This window comes from Sylvia atricapilla, chromosome 2 (assembly GCF_009819655.1).
Source record: "Sylvia atricapilla isolate bSylAtr1 chromosome 2, bSylAtr1.pri, whole genome shotgun sequence".
NCBI classification, from domain to species: domain Eukaryota; kingdom Metazoa; phylum Chordata; class Aves; order Passeriformes; family Sylviidae; genus Sylvia; species Sylvia atricapilla.
In genome coordinates this window covers 100,448,943-100,475,911 of record NC_089141.1, presented here as the reverse complement: position 1 = coordinate 100,475,911, position 26,969 = coordinate 100,448,943, and the positions used below count along the sequence as shown (strand labels likewise).

The 26,969-nt window shown below is 42.0% G+C and overlaps 2 protein-coding genes across 3 annotated transcripts in view; both read left to right on the top strand.

Moving 5' to 3' along the window:
- MAP7D2 (MAP7 domain containing 2) overlaps positions 1-12,199 on the top strand; it is an 81,660-nt gene extending 69,461 nt beyond the window's left edge. The window contains exons 10-18 of the mRNA XM_066313955.1: positions 2,953-3,185; positions 3,549-3,675; positions 4,849-5,053; positions 5,164-5,268; positions 6,439-6,492; positions 7,109-7,187; positions 7,885-8,071; positions 9,744-10,023; positions 10,592-12,199. Of these exons, the coding sequence (XP_066170052.1) occupies positions 2,953-3,185; positions 3,549-3,675; positions 4,849-5,053; positions 5,164-5,268; positions 6,439-6,492; positions 7,109-7,187; positions 7,885-8,071; positions 9,744-9,993 (1,240 nt within the window). The 3' untranslated portion in view covers positions 9,994-10,023; positions 10,592-12,199. The remainder of the gene's footprint in view (positions 1-2,952; positions 3,186-3,548; positions 3,676-4,848; positions 5,054-5,163; positions 5,269-6,438; positions 6,493-7,108; positions 7,188-7,884; positions 8,072-9,743; positions 10,024-10,591) is intronic.
- Positions 12,200-20,780: 8,581 nt separating this feature from the next.
- The window catches only part of BCLAF3 (BCLAF1 and THRAP3 family member 3), a 33,870-nt gene continuing 27,681 nt past the window's right edge, over positions 20,781-26,969 (top strand). For both annotated transcript variants that reach the window (XM_066313943.1, XM_066313942.1), the window contains exon 1: positions 20,781-20,877. The gene's annotated coding sequence lies outside the window, so the exon portion shown is untranslated. The remainder of the gene's footprint in view (positions 20,878-26,969) is intronic.

Here is a 26,969-nt window from a genome sequence, read left to right as displayed (position 1 = left end):
TCTCTAATCCTTATCATCAGGTGTAATTCTGTGTTTCCCAGTTTCTTATCATGGTTTAAACCTAAACAAGCCCCTATACAAGTCATTACTTTTTTTTCTTGATAATTTCATTTCTGCCTTCTCAATCAAGTTTGGTTCTTTCTGGTGTAAAGCAGTATAATTGAAATACTATACAGAAGGAGTGCTTTTTCCAGTAATAATTCTGCCTGTGTCAAGGAATGTTAAAGATGCTAAGTTGAGAGTATGTTTTAAATACAAGGAGGAAAACAATGTTGATTTAATACTTTCTACTGGCATCCAGTAAATTATATAAAAATTCTGAAAAAATATTCTTATTCCTGATGGACTTTCTCAGCTTTGCACTCCACACACTGCACTATTCTCATCCTTGCAGTAATCAATCTTTTCTATTTTTCTCACTTTGAGCTACTTTATATGAAACTCTACTATTTTCTTGTTCTTCTGGTCTAAGAGCCTGTGCCAATTTTGGTTAAAAAAAAAAAAAAAAAAAAAAAAAGATGCAGTACCTAAATAATACATTCAGCACATGTTTCTAATCCACCAGCTGAGTTGTACAGCCAGTCTGCCCTAATGCCTATGCAGTGCAAGATATGTGGCTCTCATGACTAGACTACTTCCTACCGACCTCTTTGACTGTCATGTCTTTATTAGAGAACAATTACTTCTGTACTAATACTGAGAATGACTCAGCCTTAGTTAAAACTCCCGACTGTTTTGCTCCTTCTGTCATAACAAGTTAAATCAAAAGCATTGCAAGGAGTGCGTGGTGAAGTTGGAAATGTGAACCAAAGACAGCGAGAAGGGATTCTGCTTTGAAGAAGTGTCTAAATAGCAAGAAGCACCCTCTGTGCTGCAGAAAAACATGAGAAAAATGTTTTCTCTTTATTTACCAATTATATTTTTATGAAATGCAGTTGGAAATGACTGCAATGATGAGGCACATGCGAGATGTACGAGGGTAGGTGGGACCTTGACATCTGCCTTTGCTTTCAGAAGGACCTGGAGAGGAATCTAAAGACAATGCTAAAATCAACACAACCAAACTCATTGGCTTCTCCCACTGCTTTTTTTTCAAGAACTGGAATCTGGGTTGCCTGTTCACATCTTCCAAAGCCTGTTTCTGTCGTGGGTGGCAGCAGGACGGACAAGGATAGGGACCTTGCCCACCTCAGCCCATCCCTGAGCAGGCAAAGGAAGTGACCAGGGTCAACCAGGAGCCCAGTGACAGCCAACAAAGGCCTTACTGAGGCAAGTCCAAGGACAAGCCAGGACATCCTGTCAGGATCAGCAGGTTAGGAAGCCAAGAAGAACAGGCTTACATACAGCTGAGCTCAGCCAAAGGCCAATGGCAAGGACATGAGCTGACAGGGAGCTCCTGGGCCTGCAGGCAGGGGCTACCTGAGGTGAACTTCAAATTTAGTTGAGTGCTACGGTTCCTGCAGCCTGAGGGCTTTTGGAGTCTGTGGTGGCTCTTCAGTGGGAGTAAGAAAGTTGGGATGGTGCAATACTCTGCAGTGTTTTCCTCCCCACCAACCCGGCAGCTCTGAGTGAGCTCCTTGTATTCTAATTAATTTCTAATGTCTCAATCTCTTTCAAATGCAGTCTAATATGATAGAAAATAACTCTTTTTTCTATAGAATTCATGAGTTTGGGGAGGAGTTGAAAGATGTCTTATTTTTATTGTCCACTCTGTAATGCAAATGCTGTTCTGGTTGTAATGGTCTCTGACCACACAATACTATAGTTAGATCCATACAAAACTTGCCACTCCAGTCCATTAATTTTTTTCATGCATGTTTTTCATGCTCGTGGTGTGCCAGAACGAGTGTATAGTCCAGAAAGCTTGTTATAGTATATGAAACTCTATATTGTATAGATGAAAAAAGTGATAAGGGGTAATACATTTATATCATAATTGCATATCCAGGAAAAAAAGTTAGAAATATGTGTGTGATGGTCACTTTAATGTAAGATAATTTATTCTAATGAGATTCACATAATCATTATTTTAAGATTGTAATCTCTTTATTCTTATACTGCTTACTCACACATCCCAGCCTTTCTTCATGTTACAAGTGCTTGTTACTGGTGTTACATAAATAATGAATGGTATTTGTGTGTAGTTTTATGTTTCCTGGTAATCTGTTCTCTTTATGTGCACCTCTTTTCAGTGACTGTCAGGTATCTTTACCCTTCCATTTTCCAGAACAGACTTCAGGGTTATCACTTCACCTGAAGTGTGCAACAGCCAGATGAGCAGTGGGCTGCATTGCTGCTGTGCATCACCATCACCAGAAGTGCAGCTTGTGAAAGGCTGCAGGGGCTGAGTTTGGAGTCTGGAGTCTGTTGTGTTAGTGCTGAAAAAAGCACTAACTCAAACAGTGTTAGTGACAATATAATGGTTTGATTCATTCTGTCTCGTTCTGTAGTACGCAGCCTTACTTACCAGTATATACTGCTATTTGGGGCTTTCTTGGGAAATCAGATATTGTTAGAAAAAGACCATGTTTGGCAAAGGTGGTATTCAGATGGAAGCAGCACACTGTAGCTTGTTATAATTTCTACAGACAGAGCACTGCCATAGCTTTGGTTTTCATGTTGAAAAGGATTGTAGAAACAGTAAAGTTGATGGAATTCTTTTCAAATGGTCATTACTAAAATCACTGGTTTAGGTAGTCCACAATTTCCTGTCTCTCACCTAGACCTCAGACAGTGTTATTGGTTTATTTTAATGAGAATTTTCTCTAATTGTGTGCACTTCCATGTCAGTTCCATGCATTTTAAGTTCTGATTGCATCCAGATGGTTCTTCTCAGTATTGTGCAAAATAGCTGATACTCCTCTGTAGCCAGAGACAAGAAAGAATGAGAAATGTGGAGTTTGATTCCAAGCTGTGTAACATCTGGCCTTGTTTGCTGTTTTCCCTCATCAGGACAGTTGCAAAGACTTATCCTCAGTCTCCTAAAAACACCAAACAATACCCAGCTTCTCCTGTGAAGCATCATGCCACTTCCAGTCTCAGCCAGGAAACACCTAAGAAGAAAGCAGACAAGGAGAAAGAAAATGTCAGTCACCTGAAGTCCCCAGGAGCACGTGCTGATGATGTGGGCCAGGTGACTCCTGAGAAGCACGTGCCTTCTCCTGGAAAGGCTGAGAGCAATGAAGGTGAGCCTTACTGCAAGATATTAGTGCAAGATACCATAGGTCCTTGAGACTTTTAAACAGTGATGAGCTGTTCAGTCACAAGCTTATGAGAAGATACATAAAGATGCATACTGGAACCTGTGAATACACAGTTTTCATTAATGTGCCAAAAGCATTTGTTAATGAGGATGTGCAAATGATGATACCCAGGGATGCCCTAACCTCTATTCCATCTTCTTTCTACTGAAAATGCTGAAGTGTGCTTTTAAAAAGATGACTTCCCACTCTGAACCAGGCCCATTTCTGCCTCTATATGAACATGGAATTGCTGGGCACTCTCTTTGTTCTCTGTCTGACTTTCTACCCTTGGTTGTCTTCTCCTAGGGAAGATCACAGCAGGAACAAGTGATGCAGAAGAAGCTGCAAAAATTCTAGCTGAAAAAAGACGACAGGCCCGCCTGCAAAAAGAGCAAGAGGAAAGGGAGAGACAGGAAAGAGAAGAACGAGAAAGGTCTGTCTATTGCTCTGTGAAAGTTATTACCTAATAATTTAACCTGTATCACTGAAGATGCTTGAAACTGTGGTAGTTTTGGAATCAAGTGGGAACTTACATGCATTCATTTAATTTTTTTCATTTCAGACTCATATTTCATTAGTGTCTTTTGCAGTTTCTATCATTAGTGAAGTTAGAAAATAGTAATCTGGCCTCTTCAAGAACCCTGAATAAACTATTACTTTTCCAAATACTTCAAGCACATGTCTGTGCTGAAGTGTAGTGCACACTGCAGTCTGGACATACCTGAAGTATTTTACATTGTAAAAAACATTTGAGGTGGCTTTAAAGGAGCAAGATCATGTAGCAGAAACAGTCTTGCAGCAGCGGGATATGCATTAAATGGCAAAGCTTGAATCATTCATAATTAACCTGAAGTTCATTTTCCTGCCCAACTCTGCTGCAGGCATTGAGGGCTCTGAGTGTGGGCAGAATAAAGGTTGCTGTGTATGAGCAGTGAAGTTCTGGCTCTGTTCTGGGAACAGGCTTTAAGGTGGTTCTCCACATGGGAGGCCAGTTGCAAGTGTCAGCAAACCATGCACTTCCTTCAAACCCCTAATAGGAAATCACTTACTCTGCATGTCTAGATTCAGCTTTGAGTTTTCTTATTAAAAACACTGTGGGTGGGAGTGGAATGACCAGCTCCTGCCATTTTGGCCCTGATAGGATGGTAAGAATGATCACCTACAAAACAATTCTTAAGGAGCATGGTGTCCCTCAGTGGGCTGGGGAACAGCACAGGTGGAATTTAAACCCACTCCTTCCAGGGTTCCACTGTGTTTTGTGGAATTTGGTGCTACTTATCCCCATCTGTTTATCTTTAGATGAAGTAAAGAATAAAATAACTTGATTGTTTATAGATACGAGCATTACGGGTGTTAAGTACAGGGGAAGAGGGTTATCTTTGTTCTTGAAACTTAATTTATTATTGACACTCTAATTGAAATTAGAACAGAAATGTTTTCTTTGATCACACATGTTTTTTCAATGGAAATTATAAGTTCTATGAAATATTTTAGGCATTAATAGTAAGACTGGAGTAAAAGCTTGATATCAGTGTGTTATCAGTTACAACAGAATTCATGCTAAACAAGATGAAGCATTTTAAACCTTCTGTTACATTTTTTGCAGGCTTGAAAGAGAAGAGCAGAAAAGAAAGGCAGAAGAAGAAAGACTTCGTCTGGAAGAAGAAGCTCGTAAGAAGGAGGAGGAAAGAAAGCATGAAGAAGAGGCAGCTAGAAAAAAGGCAGAAGAGGAAGCCAGGAGAAGAGCTGAGGAAGAGCAAATGCTAAAGGAAAAACTAGAAAAAGAGCTCCAAGCCAAACTTGAGAAACAGGTATAATCTCAAACAGAAATGTTAAGCTTTATACATGTAAAAAAATACTTCTTAATGTTTGCTGCCTGAAATAAATAATGGCCCTAACATATTTTACACATTTTGATTAGAGGGAAGAAGCAGAAGTCAAAGCCCGTGAGGCAGCTGAACAACTTCGTCTTGAAAGGGAACAAATCATGCAGCAAATTGAGCAAGAAAGGCTGGAGCGGAAGAAGGTGAGTATTTGCATCTCAGGATAATTAATTCATTTCTTGTTTAAATACATAACCCAGGAAGCACCCAGTAGTATCTGCTAACAATAATCTGGAGGGATTAGAGATGAACAGTTGTGCCAAGTTTAGTATTTGTTACTTGCCTGTTAGGGGAACACGGACATCAAAATTTGTAACAAAATGGAATTGCCTGAGGCAAATGACTTTCTATTAGGCACTGAGCAAATACAGAGCCAGCCTTTACCTGAAAGGTTAAATGCCTGAGACAAACAAGGAATGACATGCCAAAGCAAATATCAATTGCTGCCCAACCCAGGACATCTCTAACTACTAAGAAACATGAGTGACTTTGTTTAAAACTTACTCCATAAAAGCTCTGTGTCATTAATTGAGAAGGTTTGTGATTAACAAACAGCTTTTCCCCTACCTGGCTGTCTCTGGTTGCATTATGCAAAGGAGCAGGATAGTCTGGCCACTGCTGCACAGAGAAATGGCTGAAGCTGCATAAACGAGCTTTGTTTACAGTTGTGTGGCAAGAAAGAGCACAGCTGCAGAACTCCTGTCTGGTTACAAAAGGTCATCTATCCATATATGTTATTCCAATATGTTTGAAACTGTTCACCACTGAACTGGAGGCATGTTGCAGTTGCAGCTTAGACTATCAAACCAAAGTGTTTTACATCTCAAATAATTTCCTTTTTAATGAAGAAAGAAGGAAAACAAAAGTATTTTGGGAAAATGCCTTACACATTTCCAGCAAGAATAACTTCAGATACTTCATTTTGCTCTTCTATTCCAAAAAGGCTAACTATTTTTAAAGGAACTGTTTGGAAATAGTTGGAAAAGCAACTAGATTTAAATAACCACTGTTGGCTTTAAACAACTGTCTTGTTCCAGAACTGAGCATAACTCAGCAAACACCTGGTATTAAAAATACTTGTTTCTAAAGTGCATCTGCTGAGAAAATGACATTCTGTAAGATCTGATAAGTTAAAATCAGCTGCAAGAGGTTTTCTTTCTTTAGATTTCTGTATTTTTCTTGGTTCTCTCTTTTCCAAGACAGGCAGAGAGGATGTCATGACAGTAAAGAAAAGGTTCTTTGTCTTTTTCTCCCATCTCTTGTATTACATATTCTTTCTGCCATCTCATCCTCAAATTTATTTTGATTTATAGAGAATAGATGAAATCATGAAGAGAACAAGGAAGAGTGAAACCCCAGAAGTAAAGGTATGAAACAGTATGTGGTTGCAGGATTGTTTTGTTTTATTATCACATGTGGAATTAAATTCTAGAGTAGTTCCGTGTTATTAAGTGTACTTAGGTACACTCTAGACCTAAATTTTAGATGCATTTCAAACTGAGAGTGACTGTTGCTGTGTCACAGTCACTGCTACAGAGACACAGCTTTTATGCAGCCTTTGCAGGTAGGATTATTGTCCCCCTCACTACCTAGCAAGGGGCAACAGCCCATTCCTGCATGCTGGAGCTGTAAAGTTTGCTGCTGTTGATGTGTCTTCCTGCTTTGTGCCAGCCAGTGACTGAGCTCGTGAGCTCTTTGTTGCATCTGTCAGGGATGTGGGATTGAAAAGAAGGCAGTTGTGTCCAGCTAAGAAGTGCCAGTCAGGTTTTCATTTCTAATCCACTAAGGAAACTGTTCAGTTACCTTCAGAGAATGTTTTGTGTGTTTTTTTTTTTTTTTAATTTATTTTAAAAATATGCTATGCCTAACTAGAAAGGGAAAAAAACTCATGGTCCTGGGCAGTCTCACAAGTTTTGAGTCCAATCAATTCCATGAAGGTTACAGTCCTCCCTCTAATACAGCTGAATCAATACTTGATTTCAGAAGGAAGAGCCAAAACTGGAGATCCCATCAACTTTGAATGTGGAAAAACAACCAAAGGCCCTTGTTCTCAACCAGCCAGGTAAAAAAATTGCCATATTTTTCTGACCTATTTTCACAGTTGAACCTCTTCAGGTTTTTTTGATCTGAGGCAGAGCAATGTGCATTATCATAAATTCTTTGCTTTCATCTCAGAAAAAACAGCCATATCTGCATCAGTGACAAATGTTAAAAACTGGAGACAGCTTTGCCTTGCCACTTAAGCAAAAACAAAATAAAGTTTCTCCTCCATTTTAGTACCTGATGTATCATTTTTATTAATGAAAAGTTCTAATCTGCCAGTATGTTTGATTGCTGCAGCCTACCTTCAAATTTTGTAGGTAGAAAAGTTTTACACACAACCAAGCTTTTTATATTATGACTCTAAATCTTACATTTAATTTGACTTCATAAAAAAATATGTATTTAAAGGATTATTAAATAAAATACATATCTGACATTTATCTATAGCACATATCTATATGAATATATTCAACAGGCTGAGGTTTTTAGTACATAACATAAAAGATAAAACATTCTTTTCCTGTTTCCACAAATTTAAAAGATCTAGCATAAAGAACAGTTTTGAAGTGGAATAAAGGAATGACAGTATAGTATGATGAGTCATGGATTAAACTGAGTCTACTGCATCATCAGTTTTCTTTTCTACTCAATCTATAATTTAAAACTATTTAAATAACCAAGTTTCTGCTGTCATAATTTCTAACTTTTTTTTATAGAGATCAATGGACTGGCAACCTGCCTGAAAAATAAAAGCTTAGAAAGTGCTGCTTCTGTAATCCCTTCCCAAGATGTAGTTGCTAATGGACTGAAGTCAGTTTCAGGACTTATTCAGCTGGAAGCTGTTGATGGGAAGTCTAACAGCATGGAAGATTCAACAGATGAGGTTCAGTCCATGGATGTGAGGTACAGACTGGATCTACCACCAGGGCTGTGGAATTCCTGTGAGACACAGGATTTTGGGTTTTGTGTGTTAATACCTTACCAACTTCCTTCTCACTTCCCCCCACGGTGGCAGCTGGAGGTGCACTGGGGGTGTTCTGCTCGTGCCAGGATGCTCCTGGGTGTTTGACACAAGGGCCACAGAACCTCATCTCACACTCGCATATTTGGGGGAGTGAACTCTGAAATCCTTCCACAGCCCTTATTTATGGATTCCATGCAAGTTTGCCTAAACCTTTCAGACAGTTTTGTGAAAGCAGCTACTGTATGCAGGTTCTGATGACACCATTTTTGAATTTGGCTGCATGGCTGTGATGCATGAGCATTTCTGCCTCCATACAAACAGAATAAAGAAAATAATGGATTTAGAATTTTAAGTACTTAACAAGCAGAAATGTATAGAAATCAGTAAATAACTTTGTAGTTTTAAATATTCATACATTTTGATGGAAGAATGTGCAAAAAAAGGATTTTTAATTTCAATTTTTTATTTACATATTTATATGGCAGGTAATTTAAGGCTGCTAAGTCCAAGCTAGGTCTGAGTTTTAAACCTGGAATTTTTATACTGTTTTCCCTTAATCAGTAAGCCAGTTGAACTTCTTATACTGTCTCAGTATTTCCAGCAAGTATGCATAAATGCCCTGCTGGGACCGACTAGAAAATTCTGAAGCCCATTTATTTGATCTCAGAGATTATCAATAAGAAAAACCAATGAGGGAGAGCACCTGAGCCTACCACTTCCTGCAATCCAAGGTCACTGCAGTGTAGCCTTAGGGATACTGAGAGTGCAATTCTGCCTTGGCCTTTTAAGTGATTAAACTTAAACACATCAACACTGATTGATGTGTTGCCCATGAGCTTATCTCACTCCTTTTTTTTCACCAGCTGATGTTTGTGTCTAGGACCTCACCTGGAAGCAGTCTGTACAGTCTCACTGGCTATATGATGTTCTTTGATCCCTGTTAAACCCAGTTTCTTACTGGTGGTAATGGACACCCCTTACATTTTATGTTGTAGGATTTCATGCAGTTTTGTCCTCAACTCATTCATCATGAGGTTTTAGAAATGCTTGTGAAAGCCTTCCTCTGCCTTCTCTTCTCCAAACTAAAATACACTAGTAGCCTTGCTAGTCTCAGTAAAGTACCTGGTTGCAGCATCTCCTAAGTTTAATTATGGGATTTCTATGTCTGAAGTGTATCATAAGGTCTCAAGAAATAACTTCTTATTTAAGTTTTGAAATGTGTGTTCTTTAAGGAAGTGTTTGCAGGACCAGGACAGTAATGTGAATAATGCAATAAACATTTAAGTAAAGGAATGGTGCAGGGACTGCAATAATGATCAATAAACTCAGTTCAGTAAACACTCAGCATGTGGGTTTAGGGGATGAATGCTGATGTCACAGAGCTGCCACAAACCTTAATCATTAAGGGATATAGGTTGGGTACGACCTTCCATCCTGAACAGGGCAATATCTTTTTTCTTTGGATTAGGACATTCTCTAGGTAAAAGTTTCCTGCAGCTGTATTAAGATGAGTGGTAGTTTCTGAACAGTCAGAGGTTTAGTTTGATGGTTGCTTAATGAAAAGTTATTCATCTCTTATTCTGTGTCTTTCTTCCTTTATGTTTCATATAGCCCGGCTTCAAAAGAAGAACTTATCTCTATCCCTGAATATTCACCCATGAATGAACTCATGCCAGGTGTTTCTTTGGACCAAAATGGGACAAGTAATGCCAAGGCTCTTGAAGACCTCTTGGATTTCACAGGCCAAGCTACCTACTCCAAGATGTCCAGTGATACCCTTAGCCTAGATGACTGTAACAAAAACTTGATTGAGGGATTTAACAGTCCAGGACAGGAAAATACACTTAATTCTATCTGTTGACGGCCTCACTTTTCAGCAGAACAGAAACAGGTACAGTATTGTGATAAACATCTTAGGTATGATAAATTGCTGTGATTACTTACTAGCTTCCCAGGATGTTGCAACAGTTGTACACAGCAGTGTGGAGAGAGAAAGAAAGCTGTTCTCCTAGGTATTTAAATTCAACATAATCTTTGAGATTTGCAGCTGCCTGTGATTTGGCATCATATGCAAACTGACTGTATCATAGCAACCACAAGTATCTGGTAAATGGAAACATTTCCTTTAGACATCCAGAATTTCTTCATTAATACAGTATCTTTCCTGTATATCTTTGGGGCCTATTTGCATGAAGAAAAGAGTTAAAAGTGGAGCCAGTCTAGGCCATGGTATGTATTGCTGCTGCTTACTCTTTTCTGCTGCTGTAAAACTTGCAGTGTAGAATCACATACCCTGAAAAGCCACCATAGTAAAAACCTATAGTAGGCTTCAGTGACAGTCTCAAAGTACAAAGCCATAGTCAGGTTCTTTGGAAGAGTATATTCTCTAAATTACAAAACTGAGGTCATCTGACTTGCATAGCTGACTTGATATTCTTCTCTCTCTTTTTAATTGACAGAGGTAACAATTTCTGGAGGATATATATCCCTGTGATGCTACTGACAGTAAAATATGAGCTTGTCACTTGAAAAAGCTTCTGCAGTCCTTGAACACTGGATTTCAAATAATCAGAGCTGAATATAACTTGTCTTCCCAGGGAATATGTTGAATAACTGGCTGCTTTTGGTAGAAACCAATGATCTAGAGCCTTGATGTTTCAGGGAAGACAGAGCGTGCATTAGAATTTGAGCTTTAGCTGCTAATAAAGCACTTACTTCTTCTTTAATTTAAAATTCATCTCAACACTTCACTGTGATTTTTACCTGTGCATTTTATTTTTAAATAATTATTTCCTAAGCTTGATCATACATTCATTTAGACATCTTTTACTTGTAAATAATGATGGAGTTTGCCCACAGTGCATTGAAACAAAATAATATACTGTACTTTAGTTTTGTGCCTATCTTTTTTTGTCTTTAATAAGGAGTTATTGGCAACTTTTATGAGGTGTGTAATTTAAAACTGTAGCTGAAGAGGCTTGAAAAACATATAGCTGCTGGAATCAAAAGAGCCTTCTTATTGACTGTGGAGTGTGGGAATTATCCCTTTATGATTGTTGACACTTTTAGTCACTAGTGACACTTACCGGTTAATATTAATTAGTCTGGGAGCAGCTATCAACTGTGTTTAAAATTATATTTGTGTAACACTTGTGAGCAAAGTAGGCAAAATGCCAAGTGTAAGCCCTTAATATATATGTAGTATAGCTGTAGTAGATCCGAGTGAGTGATCAGGAGGGTGACACATTAACCTTTGAATATGCAGACACTTGATTGATACCAGCAGGCTTTCTATCACACAGAGAAGTATTTTGTCTTCCTGTAGGCTCAACAAAATGGGATTTGGTCAGCAGCAAAACAATGTGTGAGTGTCAGAAACACAAAGGCCAAAATGCAAGCCAGGAACACTGGGGGCCCTTAATGTTCTGTAAACATCTGTATGGAACAGTCCACAGCAAGATGTACAAGGTCAGGACATCATGTGCCATACGGTGTTAACTTCATTTCTGTTGGTAACCTTTATGCTAGATCAGGTGCTGCTTTGAGGACATTTTGTCCGGTCCCTTATAAGTAAAAATTATAAATGCAACTCTCTTTGGACAGTAACACAAAAGACGTGAAAATCTTGGGGGAGGGAATGTTTTTCTTTTTTTTTTTTTTCCCTCCACATATAAAAGTTCACAGCATAGACTGACCTCAGTTGTAGCACCCTTCTTGTGCTTTTAAAAGTCAGCAATGGGAAAGTAACCAGTGACATGATGTGCAATGCCTAAAAAAATCATACCTACAGCATCCCAGCTCTATTTATGTTAGTGTACTTCAAAGAAATACTTTCTTTTGACTGTGCAGTAAGCTGTAGCATGGTACTGTGTCTTCCAAATAAGTCCTTCATCTATTTCCTAAATAATAAACAAACAGAAACAGTTTGTTTTTCTGTAATACATTGTGTTTGACAAATGTCATATTATATTTTATTATGGTGTCATTGTATAACCTGTAGATTTCTGTATTTGCATGACCTGTATAGCATGTATAAAGGTGAAATACATTTTCATTTATGAATCTGACTTGTTTCTTAGCACTTTTTATTCCCACAACAATATGACTGATTTAAAAATATATGTATGTTAATTTGTTCTGAGGTAATCTCTGAAGGAAGGTATAATACTGAATGAAGGTGTGGTTGTCAAAACCTCAGAATATTTCATCGTTGTTCCCACTGCCATATATTCATTTGCTTTCTGAGATCCTACACTGAGGAAGTGCAGGCTGGTGGCCAAAGAGCCTTAAGGTGAGGACTTCAAATTGTGGCATCCAGAGGGCTAATGACAGTATGGGGGCCAGTTTGCAGCCCCAGCTTCTCCTCTCTGGCAGAGAAAATAAGCAGAAGAAAACTTGAGAGCTGGGGTAAGTAGACACTGTTCTGTTTAGTGTGCAAGAGCTGTTCTGTAAGAGTACCCACGACGTAAATGCTGAACTTTTCTTCAAGCTACATGCTTGAAAGTGACCAGCCTGCAGCTGCTGATAGTTCTCTAGTGAAATGCTGAGGGAATTTTTTTTAATATAGTTTATTTAAATCATCACTTCTGTCAAAATTGCAACTGAGGCAATCTGTTTTTATGATGAAGTATATTAATACTTTCCATGATGACAGTTTATTTCATTTGTATTGACTCCTGAAACATTCATGTTATTTTGTCCACTTGATTATTTACTAAGATTGAAGGAAACAAGATGGGTATTGGTGAAGAAATTTTGTATTTACCTTTATATTTGCTTTCAGATGTAACTTTTCAAATTTGTCTGAATATCTGGACTAGGCACTGTCAGCTGAGGGGTTATATTCCTTCTTTTTGCTTTTGATGATGTATCTTCTTCATAGCAGCACCAACCCAGCGTTTGCTGTTGTGAATCAAGACTGTGCAATGAGCTTTACTTTGAATTTGTCAGTGGTCTTGCAACTGCAGCGAAGGATCACTAGTGACTCACACAAGTCCTTGACAGAGCTTTTCTCCTCTTATTTTATCTATTAGTAAGTTTCTAATGGATAACACAGGTGAGGTAATTGGGCATCAGTAGCTTTCTGATTAGGTTCAACACTTTCCATGGTATTGCCCTGGGAAATGGCACCCAGAGCTTGCCTTGGAGCTCTTGTCTTCCCAGGGAGTTAATTTCAAAATAAAATTGCATCACTGAGGGGTGGATCTGGCTGTATTTTCATCTGGCGATGAGCAGCTAGAGGCAGGGGCAATCATCCTGCCTCCTTTAATTGTACAAATGAGATGTGCCCAGAAAGCTGCAGAAATAGCACAGATTGCTACTCTGGCTGGCAGGGTGGGGATCTTCCCTCTGGCATGAAGAATACAGCACCTTTGGCTGCTTCCCATCCCACCTCAGTCCCACTTTGACAGCTCTACAGCTCAGGTGCCCCTGCCACCAACCCCACTCCTGTTCCAGGCATTGCCAGTGTGGCATTGCAGCTCTTCTACTGCCCAAGGTAGCACAGTGGCTTTTAGCATTGATCACACTGCTTGGAGAGGCCTGAGATCCCAGGATAACTGGGCTTCAGTGCTGCACAGCAGCCTGGAAACCCTAGAAAGAGCCCTCCTTCCCATTAAGGTTTAAACTGTATTAAAATGTAGGTAGTTCAGTTTTCAAGAGCTGAAATCTAGACTCTGAGGTTTATATCTTGTTTTCTCTAAGCCTGGCCTGTGTCCTGCGCAAGAGGGAGACTGTCCTGTAAGTGGCACAAATGAATCAGTGGTAATATGCTGCTCCTTTTCCTGATTTAGTGACCTGTGGGACTTCTGCCGTACTTCTCTCTTCTCCCTCCCTATTCAAGAACAAGGTAGAAACTGAAAAGAAGTCTCTTCATTTGCTTTCATTTCATGATAATGTTGTTCAAACTGTTGATTGCCTCCAAAATCAGCATCAAGAGTGGTGGTTCCCCTATTCTGCCACTGTTTATGGGTGCACAGAGACCTAAAGGGCAGTTATCTGACTTAGGGGATGCTGATTTTCTGTATCAATATTAAATTCTGAAGAGTGTATTATTACTGCTGAACCACTATGCTAAAATCTGAAAAATATATTGTATGTTATGACTGAACGAGATTTTCTCTGGATTTTCTTTTTAATCTTCAGGAAAACAGCTTTTAAATTCAATCTCTCCAGAATACATACACTTAGAAATAACAGAAAACTTCAGATGCATTTTTGTTATTGCTGTTAGTGCAATAATACCAGTCCAGAACACCATGGGCCAAAATGTTCATTTCTCCCCCACTTTTTCATCCCATCAATTATTTATCTTATCCTTATGATGTCCCACAGCTGAAGAGTAGGTGATGCTGTTCACTCCAATTGAACGTCTGTTGAAGCATGTGAAGTGGCAAAATCCTTAAAATTGCAGGCAGAAATTCTAAGCTTTAAAAATTATTACCTTGAGTGTAAGAAAATGATTTCTTGATCCCTAAAATTTTAGATACTTGTTTTCTCCCCAGTAGCCTTGTTTGCTCTGCCGTTTGTATATGTTTTATAGCATTTTGATTATTCAAGACTGAGCGTAGAAATGTTTTTAGACTAGTAGTTTTGATGATGACCTGAGGCCTGCAATTTTCAGAATCAAAATAGAGGCTCTGGAAGATAGCTTGTCACGTTCACGTGGGAGCTTTATGAAAATAGATGTGTATCCTTGCTATAATCAAGCCTTAATGATTTCCAGAGAAAATCCAACTATGATGCAGGAGAGATCCAACGAATAGAAGGAGCAGTAAGCAATGAATTGCATGCTCTAGGAAGTCTTTTCTATAAGAATAAGTTTTTTAAATAGTTACATAAATAGCTTAAACCAGCAGCTTTCCATGTCACTTTAGATCTTACTGTGCCTACAAGGAATGACTTGAAGTCCATTGCAACTGTAGGTGATTGACATTGTACAATAATTGCCCCACAGACATAAAATTGCATAACTGAAGAAAAAAATGTGTGTAAGAGATGTTCATAATCAGAGAAATTACTCTGTCAGTATCTTATGGTTTTTTTTTCTAGAAATAATAGCCCTTCTCACCAAATTCAGTAAGGAGGATTAGGGCAATACCTGTAACACCATATTAACATGCACACACATCCCTTTTCAGGGTAATAACCTGTCTTTTAAAATACAGATGGCAGCCTTGCCTGAAAAATCATTTTTATTACCTCAAATATGCAAAGCTGTGGGGGTTTATACCACTAAATTCTATGGAATACTGAAATCTCAATCAGGAATAATTTTCACTCTTTTTTTTTTTTTTTTTACCTCTTATCAGTTTAAATACAGAAATTCAAAACAATACAAATTCTGGCCATTGCCTCCTGAAATGGGTTTGTTCTCTCAGTTCCTAGACAAAGACTGCCCACACCAAAGCTGGCAGAGAAACAGAAGTCCAAGGAGTCTTTCAAAGACTGATTGTGTGCAGTAGTGTGTCAGGGACAGCACTGAAACCCTGCTGGCATGGGCAACAGGTACAGTCCTGGTCAGACAAGACTAAAACTTCCCCAGCTGAAGACTGGGTCAGAAGTTCTTCCCTTTTGGCAAGCAACGTTTGTATTTCTAACCTACAGTTTTACAAGGTTAATTTATGCCACTGTTGGGCTTTAGGGCAGGTGTCCTGTAGCAAAGGAAACTGCTGGTGGATTGAGCAAATGAGTGAGCTGATGAATGGGTGAACGTCACAGTCACTGAGGATTGCTAAGATACTTTGCACATAGTTACTCCCACATAATTACTGTTAAAATTCCTAAAGCATATCAATATCAGTCATGCCCACAATGTTGTCTCAAGCTGGACGCTTTGAAATTTTCTCTCTCCTCAGTCAGACTTTCATCCTGCTGTTTTACTGCAGTTTCTCCTTCTATCATCTTTCCAAAACCTGGCTCTTGCACTAGCAAAGAATTGCAGCCTTTCTGCACCTCTGCCTTCCTCCTCAAACTCATCTGCTGTGGCCTCTTAGATGATAAGCTCAAAGCCTTTGTTTTTAAAGTCGTCTTACTGCATTTGTGTCACACATTGATATTAGTTCACACACTGAGATTGTTTTCACTGGTATTTTGCCAAAACGCTGCCAAGTTCACACGGGCTGTATGCCCAGCAGCAATGGCACATTTTCATGTGTTGTTACAGGAAAGCCACGATAACCTTATAAATAAAACACCAGCTTTGTTATGTCATGAGAGCCCAGGCTTGCTGGAGGCTCTCTTTGAAGAGTAATTTGGTGATGCTATCGGAGCCAAGTCATGCAGTTAGTCATCCTCTCACATTCCTTCAGGTCTTAATTAAACAATTACTTTCCAGCTTTCCTCAAATTTCAAGGCTAAAATGTAGGACATATTTCCTCAGTGAAGGAGGAAGTCGTTATCTGTTGCTTTGAGCCTGGACTGAAAAAAGTACCATAGTTCCAGTGAAAATTGTTAAAAAAAGTTCTTATGACTGAATTTGAGGGTTATTGCTTCATTCTGGAACAAATTCTTGAATTGTCTGTATAAGGTATTACAGATTTGAAGTTCCTTTGACAAATAACCTCAGGAATTGACTTAAACCTCAGTGTCTAAGTTTTGATAAATAAAGAGAGAGAGCTGATACTCCCTTGCTGGGGACTTAGAGCTTTAGCTAAATTTTGTTCCACTGAATGGTTATGGTTCCACTGAAATGTTTTATTAGTACCATTAGAAGAAGCAATCAACCAACATCCCTGCAAAGAATTAGGCAGCTCACCCTCATTTCATAACAGGAGATACACTCGGTGGTTTGGTAAAAGCATTTTGATAAAAAAGTGCCTGATTGCACTAAGGGGTAGGGAATGGTGAGAGGCAGAAGAAGAAAACATGAATGTGAAACTCCTTCAAAAGCAGAGATCCAAGTTAATGAAGCCATGCAAACCTAATCAGGAGGCATAACAAGATAGTGAAGTACAAAGGAAAATGTTTCCCTTTTGGTATCTTGAGAGGTTGCCTGGTATAACCACAATTTAACCTTGGACAGCAGTTCTTGATGGTGGATCAAGATCATCTTGAGGTTATTCCCACCAGATGACTCCACCAGACCCTCTCTCACTGTTCCAAGATGCTTTTTCTCTTAACTATCACCATCCACAGGCTCTGTCTGCAAACACCAAAACGAATTGTGTATGACAACCAAGCCAAACCACTCCTACAAGCAGATTTTAATGTCATTTATCTGGTGTATCTCAGTGGAAATCAGGTGTTCAGCAGCAGCTGCTGTGGTGGTCAGCCCTGGCACTGCAGGAAAGTCCAAGTGATGCACCCCAGCACAACTTGCAGAGCACATTCCTTTTTCTCTGCCTGCTTCTGTGCCTGACCTTGCCAAGCAATCAAGGAGATTTTTTTTTTTCTTTTTTAAATTAGCATAATATGGTTCAGCAAAGGTTAGTGCCAAGAGTAACATTTTATGTGGAAAGTGAAATGCCTCCTTGAAAGAACAGATCCATAAAGTCTGTCAAGGGCTAGTTCCTGCTTTTGAACTTCAGGTAACTTCCATTCATCATTTCCAAGTGTTTAGCATGCAAACCACAGTTGTGCTCTTTCCAAAGGGAATGTTTACTAAATTAAGCATTAAAGGAATATGAAAGATATTCTCTGTTCTAATGATATTTAATTAGAAATAAAACATGCAAATAGATTAAAATAATTAGTCTTAATAAGCAGTAATTGCCAAGTCTTGTGCAATAGAATAGCCTTTCCAATTTGGAGGTGGAGAATAATGATGCTGTGGAGCTACTAATAGACACTGATTTAAATATTAATTTAACTTGTAAAGTATGTGTAAGTTGTTTTTTACTTAGACTACATGGTCCTCGCCAGAGATCCTTGTGTGCTTACTATCCATCAGGATAGTATCCATCCTGCTGTCCATAAATATATGTTGGATCAAGACCGTCTGAGGCAACAACGAGTAAAGAGATTGATTATGAAATTTGATAACTTATTTTATATCATGTAGAAGTTTACCCCACACACACAGAGGCTGGCTGTCTGTACTGAGAGCTCAGTTTTTGTTTCAAGTCTGCTTAGTTTTAAGTCTCAGTGCAGAAGTAGCCCCCTACACTTTCTTCATCTAAAGCTCACTGAGTCAATTCTCATCCTGAACTTCTATTAACAAAAATTCCAGCACAGCAAAGAGGAAGCAAGTGTTGTTTGGTGCAGTTTACCACTAATTCTGTGTCCTATCAGTAAATCTTCTGCAGTTCATTTTAATTGGGAAAATGCTACAGCTAAATTTAAAAATAATCTCATAATTTTATATGAGAATTTCAAAGTGTTTTGGTGAATGTAGGAAATTCTTTTATACAGCAATAATGTGGTGTTCCTTGCATTTGAGTCCACAGAGAACAAGCAGGATCCTATAGACAAAAAAAGCAAACGGATTGATAGCTGTGACGAGAGATCCCTCAGTCCCAGCTTCAGCCCCCAGGCTTGAGAAGGCAGAAAATTGAAGATGTACTGCTACTGTAAAGATCAGTCCTTTAAAGGAGGACAGCAAGGTGTCAGCAACTAAAGTCCAAAGAACAGCTGAAGTTGGCAGCTCACACTGGTCTTCAGAACATAAGGAAACTGAGACCATCCCTTTAAGGGGGCCAAGAGTAAGCAACCCTTCCTCTCCACTCTCTATTTAGTGAATATAACTTCATCCTGTTTAGGCCATGGCTCTATGACAGAGTAAATGCAACACTATGGCTCTCTGCCAGATCAAAAATGTCAAGACTCTGTAACATAGAGTGATGAGTCTAGTTCTTTTTTTGGCTTAAATTAAATTGTTTAAAAAAAATGTTGACAAGGTTAACTTGGTAAGCTTTACACCAGATCAGATACCGCCTGCCTTTGCAGTTGTAATGATACTGTATCAGGTATCACCCATCTTCCTTTAGCTACTGTAAAAATACAAAACCAACCAAGCACGAAAACCATGCTTGGGCTGAAACAAAATTGTGTGCCTGCATCTGTGCTGAATCAAATTCATATTAATGAGTTGATCTGACAATGCACCAAAGTAATATTCAAGATCCTTGACCAACAGCCTTGGATGCCAATGCAATCTAGATAGCATCAGCGTCTCCTTGGTTTTGTGTGGTCCATAAATCTATTTCTGCGTGGCTTTCAGCTGTAAGAAGATACTTTGTTTTGAAAGGGTTACAGTATGTTCAGTGAGTGATTCTGTTGTTCATAGCTCCTGAAGGAAAAACTAACACCAAACCTGTTGGGCCTGCTGGCTATCAGGACTGGCAATCGAGGGAATTAACACATCCCGGCAGCCTAAAGAGCCTTCACGCCACTGGGACTGATCTGATCCCAGCCAAGGAGAGTGCTGCCATCCCGTAGTGCATATTCTGACGGGAACTCCAGGAACCTGCAAAAAGTCTTGGAGAGCATTAAGCTGGCACTTGTGAGGCACCTTGACCCTCACAGCAGCAGCAGCCTGGGACAAGGGAGCCCTGGCTGCCTCAGCTGCGGGCTGGGGGCAGCGCCACGGTGGCTGCAGCTGTAAGGTTGGATCTGTCTGGCCTCGGGGAGGCTTCGGTCCAGCCTTTCCTGCCTGACCTACCGCAGTGCAGCCAAGACCAGTGAAAGGGCCAGGGCTGTGACACCTGCCCAGCAAACCCAGCTCCTTGGGGCCTGCCCCGCTCCGGCCGTCCCTGGCCCTGCACAGGAGCTGCTCGTGCTCCCTGGGCCCAAGGGCACTGGGAAGTGTCCCAGAACCACGGAATATTCTGAGCTGGAAGGGACACAGAGGAATTGAGTCTCCTAGCCCTACACAGGACAGCCTCAAGTGCCTGAGAGAACATTGTCCACATGCTGCTTGAACTCTGTCAAGCTTGGTGCTATGGCCACTTCCCTGGGGAACTCCCCTGTTCCAGTGCCCACCCACCCTCTGGGTAAAGAACCTTTTCCTGATATCCAATGTAAACCTCTCCTGACACAACTTCAGGCCATTCCCTTGGGTGCTGTCACTGGTTACCACGGAGAGGAGATCAGTGCCTGTCCCTCCACTTCCCCTCACGAGGAGGCTGAGGAAACCACAACGAGGTTTCCTCCAGGCTGAACTAGCCAAGTGACCTCAGCCACTTCTTAAATACTTTCTCCTCTAGACCCTTTGACATTTTCGTAGGCCTCCTCTGGACACTCTCTAATGGCTTTATATCTTTCCAATACTGTGGCGCCCAAACCTGCCCCCAGCACTGGAGGCGAGGCTGCCCCAGTGCAGAGCAGAGCGGGACAATCCCCTCCCTCTCCCGGCTGGCGATGTCCCTGATGAGCCCCAGGACACGGCTGCCCTCCTGGCTGCCCGTGTCACGGAAGGCTCTGCTTCCCACAGGGCATTTCAGGCAAGAGGCTGCTCAGGATCAAACACCAGGGAAGGGCAAGCGCGTCCTCTGCGCTATGGCGGCCGGGGCCGAGCGGCCGGGCCGCAGCTGCCCGGCAGCAGAGCCGAGCTCCCGGCGGCAGCCCGGGCTCCGGCGGAGGGGCCCGCTCTGCGAGGGGCGGTCCGGGGAGGTGCGGGGGCCGCCCCCGCCCGGGCCCGCCCGGCCCTCCCCTTCCGGGCCGCCCCCCGCCCGCCCTTTCTCTCCGCCGCGCCCGTGCGGAGCAGCCGCGGCCGCCGCGGCCGCCGGGACCCGCCCCGCCGGCTCGCCGGGCACCTGCTCGGGGCGGAGCGGCGGCCGGAGCAGCGGCGGGAGCGGCGCCGCAGGCGGTGAGTGCCGGGCCGGCGGCGGCAGCGCGGCCGCGGCGGGGCCTGTGAGGCCCGGCGAGGGGCGGGGGCCGGTGCTGCGGGCAGGGGAGCCGGGGCCGCCGCGGTCATTGTCCCCGTCGGCGGGCCGGGCGGGAGCGGGCCGGGGCGGCCGGGCTCCGTCGCCCGGCGAGGCCCGGCGAGGCCCGAGGGGAGCGGCGGTTGCCGCCCGCGCTGCCCGGACTGGCTCGGGCGCTGCCGGAGCAGCTGCGGGGACGGAGCTCGGCGGGATTGTGCTGCGCCCATCCCGGGCACCCGGAGCCGCCTGGTCCCGCGTGTGTGCGCGTATGTGCCGGGCGTGTGTGCCGTGGTGCGGTGTGTGCCGTGGTGCGGTGTGTGCCGTGGTGCGGTGTGTGCCGTGGTGCGGTGCGCGGGCCGCCGGAGGTTTGGGAGGGCCGGGAACAAAGCGCAGGGCAGGGGCACACACCCGAGTGGCCGCGGGGCTGTCGGCCGTGCCCCCGAGTCCTGACTGTTCCAGAACACCCGAGTGGCTGTGAAGCCTCCGGGCCAGCGGCACCGCGGAGCTGGGGTGGCTGCTCACTGTTACTGTAAGGACACCTTAGAGGTGAGCAGTGCATGGATACCAACAGTCCCTGTTTCCAGTAATTTATGTTGTCACGCGCAGAACCGCACCAGTTAAAGTCTTTGTAAAAACTTTGAACGGTACAGACTTCGTAACTCAGTTTCAGTATATTTTTATATATGGTTTAGCTTGATGTATTTTCCCCATTGAGCCAAGCCAAATCAAGATGAATTGGTGCCGATTTGAACAAATCTGTGGGTTTTTGAGACTTCTTTAAGTGATTTAGTTGATTATGCACTACTTTTCCATACACATATGAGTGGGTGGTAATGTCTCATAAGGAATTGGTTGATAGCAGTCTCCTCACTGGGCTCAACTCCACCTGGGCCATCAACACTCGATTTCTACTGCCATTCTTAAATGCCCCAAGTCACTTATTAATATAGTGTAGATTCCTGAGTTGTAAGGGTTTTAAACAAAGGCTGCTCAAATTGCTGGGAGATTTTAATTACCTGCTTACTTTGTGTGTTTGTGGACCTCAAGGAAAAGAGAATCTTCTGTGAAAGTCTTGCTGGGTGTGGATGGCTGGAGGAAGAACAGGGAAGAGGATGCCAGGAAGGGAGGGGAAGAAATATGCAAAAGGCATGGAAGGATCTTTGGCGAAGGATGTCATATCGTGGCAGCCTGACACAGGGCTGGGCTGAGCACAGCGATCTGTCTTTCCCTTTTTCTTTCTATTTTTTGCTGGTTCTTGTTGTTGTTTTATATATTAGCGTTGTTGAGGTGAACAGAAATTAACTTCCTTTAGTGACACACCCGGTTATCCTGATAAACTGCTGTCTATCTTGAGTGTCCATGCACTCCTCCACATCTGCCTTCAGCAAAAGAACTGGTATTTCTGCCACTGCTTTTGTAAGAGTCATCAGACCAACTCTCTGTGTGTCTGTTCTGGGACAAGATGGGCTTGATTTTGGTGCAGTCTTGGCTTGTGGGTGTTCAGCTGTCAGGAGGTAACATAGGCTGGGTTGGTGTTGCAGGCAGGCTGGTGAGGGATGTGGCTGCACACAGTTGGGTTTGCTTTTCCTCTCAGGTGGCAGCAGTTGCTTGCTGTCTGCAGGGAAGGAAGGAAGGAAACATGCCAGAGTCTTCCAGCAAAGATGCATTTCTGTGGTATGACTGAGGAAGGCAGCCTGGACTTCCCAGCCTCCTGGCAGTGCTGCTCTGCAGCACCACTGATTCTGAATAATTAAGGGTCTTATTTTGGTTTTCTGGTGGTTTTGTGACACCGAGGTGAAGAAGCAGAGGTTTCCATCACGGTTTGTATGTTTTGGAGAGCCTTCAGTAGGCAGGAGGTTGTTATGGTCTATCTCTAGGACTAACAAACGTGCTTTAACGTTTTAACGTGCTTCTGGTGACCCCTTAGAAACTGGTCCGCAGATGTAGATGGGTATGGTGCTGTAACATTTCAGGCTCTACTGAACCAGTGTTAAAAGGCCTCTAATTCAAGACATTATAGAAATGGCTCACTAATGTATTTATGGGTTGGGTTTTCTTTGTGTAAAAAAAAAAAAAAAGAAGTTTGAGAGTGAAATACCTTCTTTATGATGTGATACAGATTTATCCTGCTCAGTCTTTCCAAGTTGGCATTCTAATCTGTTCTTTTGCAAAGGTGAAGCATTGCCTGCTAATTAGCGTAATTAAATGGGTCGGTTTTAAATGAGAACTCACTGAAAAGTTATATGCTCTGTAGACCTCCTCAGTTATTTTTACTCCTTTGCTCAAATATGCAGGCACAGGGGAATATTTTCTATGTTTCAAGGAATTACTTAGAATTTATTAGGTGGTCCACTAAGAAATTCTGTATGCTTGAGCTAGGCCTGTACTTTCTGTAGTAGGTCTTCATCTCATTGTAAATGCAAGGGGGGACAATAATTTTTTAAGTCTCTGTTTGTGTAGCAAGCAGAGGAGAGTGATCCCCACATGCTGCCCCAGCATGGCACAGTCACCTCACTAGCGTGAGGCCTGGCTGTCTGTTAACAGTCCTTGGCATTGGGGTACAACCTTGTAAAGCCTGCCTTCCCCAGCTTGTGCCAAAGGAAAAGGATAAAGCTGAGCAGGAGGACAGCTTCTAAAACCACGTGGTTTTGGTAGGTTGAAGGGGTGCTTCTGCTGCTGGGGAGGCCCAGTCTCTCATCAGATAAACTGGAGCGTCAGAGCTGCTCTCCTTGAGGGGTGACAATGCTCAGCAGGACTGTGGTGCTGCCTCCTGCCATTGCTGCCCTCCATTCCCAGCTGCTCTGCCTCAGCTGCCTGGGGAGGTGCTGTGGACCAGATCAGGAAATTTCTTAAATATAGCATGGCATGAAAAATAGAGGGGAAAAAAAAAAAAGAATTATCTCTCTCATTTAGTTGGTGGTGAGATTGCAGTGGCCTCAGACCTGCCACAAAATATTGTAGTGATTCTAAACATATCCTTGGAGATGTGGAAGATGCTCCAAGAGTAATAAAAGCCCAGGAGAGGGGATCTGTAATCACAAAGAGTTGAATATCAGAGACCTGTGAGAGAGCTGAGGCTGGAAATTTGGCTCTCAGTCATTTGCATTGATCTGTTACCTGCTGTGTCGTCTAAAAGAGGGAATGGTTTAGAAATCCCTCAGCCAAGTTTCATTTCTCTCAGCCGGGTGTGTGCCCTTGACTTAAAGTTGACTTAGCTGTTCTAGCCTATAGCTTTCAAAGCTGTCACATGTGTCCTTTCCTGAGGTGGGAGTCACTCCATGTGCTGGCAGAGCTGAGTTAACGCGGGAGATGGTACTGAAGCCTGTCTAGGAAGCACTGACTACAGAAATCCTGTTGCAGGTTCAGAAACATTGAGACTAGTTTGGTGGGAGAAGTTTCTCCACTTTTATACTTTTCCCTGAGTATATTTGGTGTTGGAGGGGATAAGATTTGCCTCAAAGGTGAATGGGCTAGAACGTGCCAGGCTTGTGTTCTGCTTGGACAGTGGCTGGAGTGGGCACTGTATGGGACAGCCTTTGAATCAGCTCTTACAACCTACAGTGGAGAAGTTGCCAATTCTGTACTTTAAATTTAATGATGGTGTAATTGACTTTCTGTATTGCAGACCAAAGGAAACAAAAACAAGCAAACAAAAAAACTCCACACTTGAAGTCTGGATTGTGGCTTAACTTTTAATTTGATTGTTTCTGTAAAATACTTAGTTGTCTTGGTATTGAGAGTTTTAATTCCTGGTTTTTCTTTTGTGACAGATGCTGCATCAGTACAGACTTCGGTGTGTCTCTTGCAGCTTCTGATTGATCACCACCTAGAAGGCAGTCAGTGAAAAGCTTGGAGCTGCATGGTCTCTTTTTTGGGTGAAGTGAAAGAGACAGTATCGATGTGGGTGGTTTTTACAGCAAGTGTCAGTGTCAGTCTTCCTGTCGGCTGTGGGACTCAGCCTGCTTGTCCCTCTCTCCTCTGAAATGTTTGTGGTGGTGGTCAGGCAATCCCTCCAAAAGGGGCGGGGGATGACTTCTCCTTCACTGCAGGTGAGAGGCATTGAAGAGCAGCTCTCTGGTGATGAGCACTATTAGCGTTGATTTGCCCTTTGTGTGTCCTGAAGAATAGAGTCTCTTCCATGATCTGTTCCATGAGATGACGGAAGGCACCAAGAAGTCATGTAAAGCAGTCCACACATTTGTAGTCTGTTCAGGGAGCCTTAACTGCTGCTACTCAGTCTGTGCTGTCACCTGCAGGGTTTTAGCTGCTTGGGGCTTGCTGATTTTTGGGCTCTTTGCATTAGAAAGAGTTCTAGTTCTCTTCTGTGCAGCTGGATGATTGCAGTCATTTGTGATTTCTTGTTTCATGCCGGAGAAAGTCAGGAGATAGAAGATTGTACTGTTCAGGAGAGTAAGTTGTCAAAAATTTATAACCTTTCTGAAAGAACATGTATTCTAGCTGGCACACCCCATACAATTTCTGGTCATTTTTGAGTTACTTGTCTGAAGATTCTCCTTTCAGGTTTGTCAAAGAATTTTGTACTTGTCAAAACACTAATATCCCAAGGGTGGAGTCAGAGGAGAGCTGTTAGCAGGCTTGAAGCCATTTCTCCCAAGAGGGAAGTTGTCTGAGTCAGTTCCAAAAGTCAAGGGAAAGAAAATATAAGGTGGGAGTCCCATTAATATTTAAAAACTATCTAAGCACAGTTACTGATAACTCTTCCAATGAGTCACTTATTGTTGCAATGTAACAAACACAAGCAGCACTCTGAACCTAATATGCTGGTTAGCTAAAAAAATAGTTCTTCATGTTTTCATAGTGACAGTGTCTCCCAAAGTACTGCAGAACATCTTGGAGAAATTCAGAGCCCAGAGCAGCCAGGTACTGGCATTTCTGCTCCATCATGCCCTATCTTTTCAGAAGCACCTGGATACCTGACTTGGAAACTGTAGGGCTGTCAGATTGTAAAATCCTTCTGGGCCGCATCCACACAGGCCCAGGGATGTCCAGAAATGTGAGGCCTGAATTGGAACCTTCAGAGAAACTAAAATACATAAATCCACACAGACTTGAGGTAGAAATACAAGTTTAGTTTTAAATAAGTAGAGGATTTTTAAAGTGCTTTAAGCAAATAAGATACTGAATTGGTTAGTAAGAAAAGGACCTAAAACCTAGTTTAAAGTTCAGTAGCATTGCCTTTTGCAAAGTTAGTTAAGCTCTAGACGTAACAGAGACAACGTAGCCTTGCTAAACATTCCTAGATAGAACAGATAGAGTTATATACGTAGAATTTGTGTAAGAAATTACAAATAGTGTCGCACATCAATCTTATCTTAGGATAGGTCCAGCAAGACTCTAGAAAATTTGTGTTTAAGCCTGATTGGCTAAAAATAGAATAAAATGCACTGCTTTGAGAATGCTACCAGACACACCAAACACTGGTCACAAATGCTGCTGTTGCTGCTACTTCTGCGGCTGCTACTGGTGAAATGCTTGTGGAACAGAGATTATGGGTGCTGTCACTGCTGCTTCTGCTTGGGACTTAGGGACTTTATGTTAGAAGGCTTTCTGCATGCTGGCATGGACTGTAACAGTTTTGGTTTTAATGGGCTGATTTTAGTGATGCAATAAAGGACTTCTACTTTTACAACTATCCATTTCTGTAGTCTTCAATGAGGATGTGCAGGAAACTTGCCATAGGGCCTTCACTTAATTCAAATAATTCTGCTACAGACAGGCTTGCTACCTGATACCATCCCACAAAAGACTTGCGTTTAAGTCACCTTAACTAGACCATATTGCTGGTCTAGTTAAGGTGACTTAAACCTGGATTTAGCAATGTTTACAAGTTCTGTATTGATTAATTTGTGATTCTGGTGTTACACTTAGGAGTCTTGTTAGGGGAAGTGTCTGCTTCTCTGTGTGTTTCTTTGTGTGGAAATCATATTGCGTGGGTCATTTTTAGGAGGTGTGTTAGATGAGCACTTCTTTCCACTAAACAAAAGGAATGTCATCACTGGAAATTACAGCAGTCCTC